Source organism: Sciurus carolinensis, chromosome 2 (genome assembly GCF_902686445.1).
Source record: "Sciurus carolinensis chromosome 2, mSciCar1.2, whole genome shotgun sequence".
NCBI lineage: Eukaryota > Metazoa > Chordata > Mammalia > Rodentia > Sciuridae > Sciurus > Sciurus carolinensis.
In genome coordinates this window covers 119,669,576-119,677,324 of record NC_062214.1, presented here as the reverse complement: position 1 = coordinate 119,677,324, position 7,749 = coordinate 119,669,576, and the positions used below count along the sequence as shown (strand labels likewise).

At 42.4% G+C, this 7,749-nt stretch overlaps 1 protein-coding gene across 1 annotated transcript; it reads right to left on the bottom strand.

Moving 5' to 3' along the window:
* Positions 1–6,450: 6,450 nt before the first annotated feature.
* LOC124977798 (dual specificity protein phosphatase 7-like) lies at positions 6,451–7,749 on the bottom strand. The gene is given in 1 exon segment (XM_047541642.1): positions 6,451–7,749. A coding segment is annotated over 1 exon segment (1,260 nt). The 5' UTR covers positions 7,711–7,749.

Sequence of the window (7,749 nt, the reverse complement as noted above, 5' to 3'; positions counted from 1 at the left end):
GCCAATCTCAGAATACCAAAGGACAAATGATATTGCTAATAAGTGGATGATGACACATAATGAGGGGTGGGAGGGGTTAGTGTTAGGGTTAGAGTTAGGTTTAGGGTAGGGGGCAAGAATGGAGGAAGGAAGGACTGTATAGAGGGAAAAAAGGGGTGGGAGGGGTGCGGGGGAAGGGAAAAAATAACAAAATGAATCAAGCAACATTACCCTATGTAAATTTATGATTACACAAATGGTATGCCTTTATGCCATGTACAAACAGAGAAACAACTTGTATCCCATTTGTTTATAATAAAAAAAAAAGAAAAAAAAAGAATGATGTTGGCCATGGGCTTAGCATAAATAGCTTTTACAATGTTCAGGTATATTCCTACTATCCCTATTTTTTTCTAGCATTTTGAGCATGAAGTGGTGTTGTATTTTGTTGAACGCTTTTTCTGTGTCAATTGAAATAACCATATGATCCTTATCCTTAAGTCTGTTGACATGATGGATTATGTTTATTGATTTACGGATGTTAAACCATCCTTGCATTCCAGGGATGAGCCCCACTTGATTGTGGTGCACGATTTTCTTAATATGTTTTTGGATACGGTTTGCCAATATTTTGTTAAGGATCTTTGCATCTATATTCATCAATGATATTGGTCTAAAATTTTCTTTCCTTGATGTGTCTTTTCCTGGTTTGGGTATGAGGGTGATATTAGCTTCATAGAATGAGTTTGGTAGGGTACCCTCCTTTTCTATTTCCTGTAATACTTTGAGAAGTATTGGAATGAGATCTTCTTTGAAGGTCTTGTAGAACTTGGCTGAGAATCTGTCTGGTCTTGGGTTTTTCTTGGATGGTAGGTTTTTAATGGCTTCTTCTATTTCATTGCTTGATATTGATCTGTTTAAATTGTGTATGTCCTCCTGGTTCAGTTTGGGAGTAGCATATGTTTCTAGAAATTTGCCAATGTCTTCGGTAGTTTCTATTTTGTTGGAATACAGATTTTCAAAGTAGCTTCTCATTATGTTATGTATCTCAGTTTTGTCTGTTGTGATATTTCCTTTTTCATCATGAAGTTTAGTAATTTGAGTTTTCTCTCTCCTTCTGTTTGTTAGTGTGGCTAAGGGTTTGTCTATTTTGTTTACTTTCTCAAAGAACCAACTTTTTTTTTGTCGATTTTTTGAACTGTTTCTTTTGTTTCAATTTCATTGATTTCAGCTCTGATTTGAATTATTTCCTGTCTTCTATTACTTTTGCTGTTATTATGTTCTTCTTTTTCTAGGGCTTTGAGCTTGACGTTAGGTCATTTAATTGTTGACTTTTCATTCTTTTCTGGAATGTGTTCCATGCAATGAATTTTCCTCTTAGTACCGCTTTCATAGTGTCCCAGAGATTTTGATATGTTTTATCATCGTTCTCATTGTCCTCCAAGAATTTTTTTATCTCCTCCTTGATGTTTTCTGTTACCCATGTTTCATTCAATAGCATATTATTTAGTCTCCAGGTGTTGGAGTAATTTCTCCTTTTTATTTTGTCATTGATTTCTACTCTCAGTCCATTATGATCTGATAGAATACAAGGCAGTATCTTAATTTTTTAGCATTTCTTCTAATATTAATTGTACTCATTTGCTTTCCTAGGTCAGATTTTCACTTGTTCCTCTTACCTTTTCTCTCTTACATACCTGATTCTCCCTCAAATTACCGTCCCCATTCACTTTTTCTTCTTTTTACCTTGGTTTATACTATTCTTTTCTATATTTCCTTTTTCTTTTTTTCATTTCTTCTTTTGTCTGATATTTCTCCACTCCCCTTTTTAGACCCTATATAACATTATACCAATTCTAATATAGTCAATAAATGAATTTCAACCTATTCTAGAACTTTCCTACAATTTATACCTGGATTAGAGAAATTGTAAAGAATGGTATTAATATGTTTTTGTTTTTTCATACGGTTGATTATTATGTGACTTTACTCTGATAGTGATTATAGTGAATGAGGTTCAGTATCTTCTCTTAAAGTCATGCCTATACTGGGAACAGGGGAGAACACACATAGAGTGAAACTATAAATACCTGGCTATTCATCTAACCCAGGGTTCTTAGGAGAAAGAAACTCACTTAATAGTCCCCAAATAAATGAAGAAACAATAATCATTCCAGTAGATGGGAAGACATACAAGCAGTTCAAAAAAGCAAGAAAAAAAACACCCCAAATAATTCATGACATTAAAAAACTGATCCCATTGACACCACAGTGGAGTAATGTTGGAAAAGAATTTAGAAAGTTCATAGTTAACATGTTCAACAAGCTAAACAAGACATTAGGAATGACCTTAGAAAATGCAGGAAGTGAATTATCAATAAAGAGATGGAGATTCTGAAAAAGAACCAAATGGAAATCTTGGAAATGAAAGATTTAATTTCAAATTAAAAATTAAATAGAAAAGACCACCAATAGATTAGGTCACATTAAAGATCGATTTTTCAGACCTTGAAGACGATGTATATACTCTTGAAAATAAAGTTGACTGTTGAGGGCCGTCTTGGACAAGATGGCGCCTGGCAATGAGCCAAAGGGCACTGGGTACCAAAATAAGGAAGTACCCATAAAGGCTGCTTGCCTACTAGTTCCTTGGAGACTTATGACGTGTTGACGCCAGGCTCAAGGATTGGCTATCTAATATCATGCCGCGCGTGGACAGCTCATGATTCATATAGTGCTATGCTGACATTCCTCTGCATGCTCTCCTGTGTGAGAGAAAGCTTTGCTATAATTGGCTGATAAGCTTTGAGTCTGGGGGAGGAGAGAGGGAGAGGGAAGAAGAAGGGAGATAGTGGCAGAACAAAGGAGGCAGAAAAATAGGGAGGACGCAATAAATCTGGTCAACTAAAGATTGGTGGTGTCTCCTTTCTCCATGCCGGTTCTGGTGGACGGAACAGTTGACAAAAGAAAAGATGTTAAGAAACTATTACCAGAATATTAAAGAAATCTGGGATAATATTGAGACAAAATTTAAGAATCATTGGGGATAGAAGAAGGCTCTGAAATACAAACTAAAGGAACACACAATATTTTTAATGAAATAATATTAGAAAAATTTTCAAATTTTAAGAAGGAGATTGAAATCCAAATACAATAGGCATATAGAGCTCCAAATAAGCAAGATCAAAAAAGATTCTCTTCAAGGCACATTATAATAAAAATGGTTAATGTGTAGAATACAGAATTTTAAAAACTGCAAGAGAATAGTGGCAGGTCAAATATAAGAGTAAACCAATTTTAATTTCATCCAGACTCTAAAAGCCAGGATGACTTAGAATAACATATACCAACCTCTGAAAGAAAATGGGTGCCCACTAAGATTACTATAATCAGCAAAACTATCTTTCATAATTTAAGATGAAATAAAAGACTTCTACATTAAGCAGAAGCTCAAAGAATTCATAACCACTAAGCTTGCTCCATAAAACATACTCAATAAAATATTTCATATATAAGAAATGTAAAATAAAAGTGAAAACCAGCATAGGGATGAATTTCACTACAAGAATAATCAACTAAAAGAGAACCAAATCTGAATTATTAAAAATAAATCAAAATGGCAGGAAATAAATATCATCTCTAAAATTACATGGAATGTAAATGGTCTAAACCATTTACTCAAAAGACACAGATTAGCAGATCGGTTTTAAAAACAAGACCTAACCATATATTGTCTACAAAAGACACATCTTATAGACAAAGATATCCAAAGACTGAAGGTGAAAGGATGGGAAGTGAAAAATGAAAACAAAGAGAGGTATTTATACTTAGATAGTAGACTTCAAGTCAAAATGAATCAAAAAAGACAATGAAGGTCACTTCATTCTGGCTAAGGGAATCATTCAACAAGATATAATGATTGTAAATACTTAAACCCCAAACGACAGTTCACCTCCATATATAAAACAAACCCTTCTCAGGGCTGGGGTTGTAGTTCAGTGGTAGAGCGGTTGCCTAGCATGTGTGAGGCACTGGGTTTGATTCTCAGCACCACATGTAGATAAATAAAATAAAGGTCCATTGACAACTTAAAAAAATTTTAAAAAAACTAAAATCTTTCTCAATATAAAGAATCAAAGAGAGCACAATACAATAGTACTGGGTGATTTCAACACATCTCTCATTATTAGATAGGTCACTCAGACATAAACCAAGTGAAGGCACTTTGGAACTAAAACATACAATTAATCAAATGGCTCTAAGAGACATCTATAGAATATTTGATCCATTGATGACTGAATTCACTTTCTTCTCAGCAGCACATGAAGCATTCTGTAAAATAACTTATAAAATAAATATTAGCAAATATAAAATAATAGTTATAATTCCTTGCATCCATTGTATCAGTTCATAATGGAATGAAATTAGAAATAAATGACAAGATAAAAAATGGAAACCATTTTAATACCTTGAAATTAAATAATACACTTTTTTGGTACCAGGAATTGAAAACAGCAGTGCTTAACCACTACGCCACATCCCCAGCCCTTTTTATTTTTTATTTTGGGATAGGGTCTCACTAAGTTGCTTAAGACTTTCCTAAGTTGCTGAGACTGACTTTGAATTTGCTATCTTTCAGTTTCAGCTTTCAGAGCTGCTGGGAATAATACACTTTTTTTTTAAAGAAAAAATAATATTTATTTGCAATATAAACAAAGTCCCGTTGCTGGCTCGGGATATATATATATATATATATATATATATATATATGTGTGTGTGTGTGTGTGTGTGTGTATATACATATATATGTAGGATCACAAATTTTCCTTCATAAGATCATAAAGCAAAACTGGCCACCCTCTGGTATACCCTCATTTACACAAATCTGATACATCTTTCTGGTGTTTTCTTTTTAAAAATAAAAGAGAGAGAGAGAAAGAAAACCATGTACAGCTTGGAAGCTTTTTGTCAATTTCTCGACTGTGGCAAGATTTGAATCCACTGCCCTAAAGAATCCCTGAAAACCATCCCCCTGTGACGTAAGATGTGGTGGGGGCAGAGTTTCCGTGGCCTTGCTCACATGCTGAGTGCTGGCTCCATTAGGGACCTTGGCCCAACTGCTCACCCCTCCCAAGCCCCCATGCAGTCCTGACACCTGGTTAGAACTGAGGTTGGAGAAGGAACAAAACTGGAGGAGGGTAACAGAATCCGTGGCTTTGTCCTGCGGGTACAGGGCCGGGGGTGGGGAGCAGAGCCTCACACCCCTTCCACTTGTCCATTCTTACTCTACCTGCCCCTGCCCTAGGGCTGAAATGGGTACATGTTTCCTGGTAGTAAAAGGCATGGGCAGGAGGTAATCAAGGCAGGCTTCCAGAGAGAAGGGGACTGGGAGTTGCAGCTGGACCAAAGCAACAGCCAGGATGAAGGGAAGAACTTGGGAGGCAGGGCTGGGCTCCACCACCTAAGCTTACTTTTCCCCAGCTACTGGTTCTCCATGCCCAGTTACACAAGGAACTAGACAGAAGTCTTAGGTAAGTATATAGAAGGGTTCATGGCCTGGGCTCGCTGGGGGCTGAGACCAAAGGGCTAATGCTATGGCTTGGCAGTCCCCTGCAGCCCCACCTCCAGCAGGATAGTGGCAAGGGGGCGTGCAGGACCACCGTGGGGTGAATGGGAGGGCAGACAATGCAAAGACCCGGGTCCAGCCCACCAAGCAGAACTTGTGGCAGTGTGCACAAGCAAACACAACGCCAAGTTGGGCTGAGCCACGGGTGGGAGATGGCACAACTGGGGGTCCTGATGCCTGGAAAGCAGCAAGCCACCCCTATAAGAAGTGTCTGCTGGAGAAATGGAGGCCCCACACATGTGCAAAACACATTTGGTCAAGATCAACATGGGGTTTGTCTTTTCCATTAAAAACAAAAACAAAACGCACTGATAACTGCTTTTGAAATAGGAAGAAAAACAAAACTGAGACCACTTCACTCTCTCACAGGATCAAGAAAGGGATGAAATACTGGACTGGTTTATACAATCCGCTGCTGCATGTAGCCTGAAAATAATACTTTTCATTAAAAAAAGAAAAATCAAGAAGAGCTTGAATACTCTTTGCTCCGCAGAGCTTGGATTTACCTGCTAAAAGTAAAAAGTAAACTCAGGTCCATGGATGTGTCTTTAAAAACAGCCAGATTGATCAGGCCATCAGCAGAAAGGAGTGTCCTGGGACAAACATGAGGGTCCACTGGCCCCCAAAAGCCGTGTGTCTGACAGCTGAGGCCTCTCCAGCAAGTCCTGCCGAGGGAGGCCCTGCCCCCACAAGATGGCAGAGAGCTGGTCACCACTCAGCCTTGGCCTCTGGGCACAGGAGACATCCGTGGGTTCCTCAGGCCAGGGACAACAAGCTTGGGCCCTCCACTGGGCCCTGTGGAGGGGTGGGGGCCTCTGGCACCATGCCCATTCGTGCACCTGGCCTCACGTGGACTCAAGGGTGTTGAGTGGAAACAGGTTGTGGTTGGTGGGCGTGGAGAAGTACAGCTGCTCATTGGGCGCGTGGTTGTCGCATGGGCTGCTTAGCCCCAGCGTCCGCTCAAAGTCCAGCAACTGCCCCATGAAATTGAAGTTGGGTGAGATGTTGGACTTTTTCCTCTTGACGAAGTCATAGGCATCATTTAGTGACAGGTTCATCTTCTGCATTAGGTAGGCCACGGTGACCGTCACCGAGCGGCTGATGCCTGCCAGGCAGTGCACCAGGACACCACACTTCTTGGAGCGGGCCTCATCAATGAAGCTGATGGCCTCAGGGAAGAACTGGGAGAGGTTCTGGCTCCAGTGGTCAGAGATGGGGATCTGCTTGTAGGTGAACTCGCCACCATGCTCGAAGGCGTTGGGTAGGTTGGGAGTGACATTGAGGATATATTTGATGCCATATTTGCCGAGCACATCCAAGTTGGTGGAGTCCTTGGCACAGCCGAGGTAGAGGCAGGGCAGGATTTGAACGGGGAAGGCTGGCTGGCTGGATGGCACAGGGCTGCCATCCGATTCAGTGGCACTGCTGGGCAGCTCTCGGTCTGACTCGCCATCGGAGCAGTCAGAGCTGATGCGCAGGCCCCCCAGGCCCAGCACCGAGGTGGGCGGCGAACTGCTGGGCGAAGACGAGCTGTCCTCATTGGTCTCACAATGCTCTGAGTACTCAGTCTGGAACTTGTTGAAACCACCTTGGAGGTAGTGGGCCTGGCAGCCGTCGTCGCGTAGCTTCTGCAGGAGCAGTCCGAGCACCGAGGCAGGAGCACCGGGCTCGGGTTGTCACTCGGCCGTGGCCTCGTCGTAGAGCAGCACGGTAGCCGCCTTGCAACGCGTGGCAAAACGCTCCTTGTCGGCGTGGTTGGGGATGATGGAGTGGATGGCCAGGTTGCCCTTGCGCAGGCGGCGCAGCATGAGGCCCGGGATGGCCAGATTGATGGCCGTCTCAATGTGCGACGACTCGAAGAGCTCGTGGGGCGGGCAATCCAGCAACAGCAGAGACGCGCCGCCGCGCGCCTCCAGCTCTTCCTGCAGCCACCCGGCGCTCTTGCAGGGCATGGCCCCCGCTCCTGTCGCCGCGCCCGTAGCGGTGCCTGCGCCGGACCCAGACCCCACACCCGGTTCCGACCCCGCCCGGGTGCCCCCAGCCGCCGCCGCCCCCGAAGTCGACATGTGCACTCGCGCTGGAGGGCCGCGGAGCTGGTTTTTCATGGGGAGCGCGGGCGGCCCGGGGCCGGGGCCGGGCAGCCT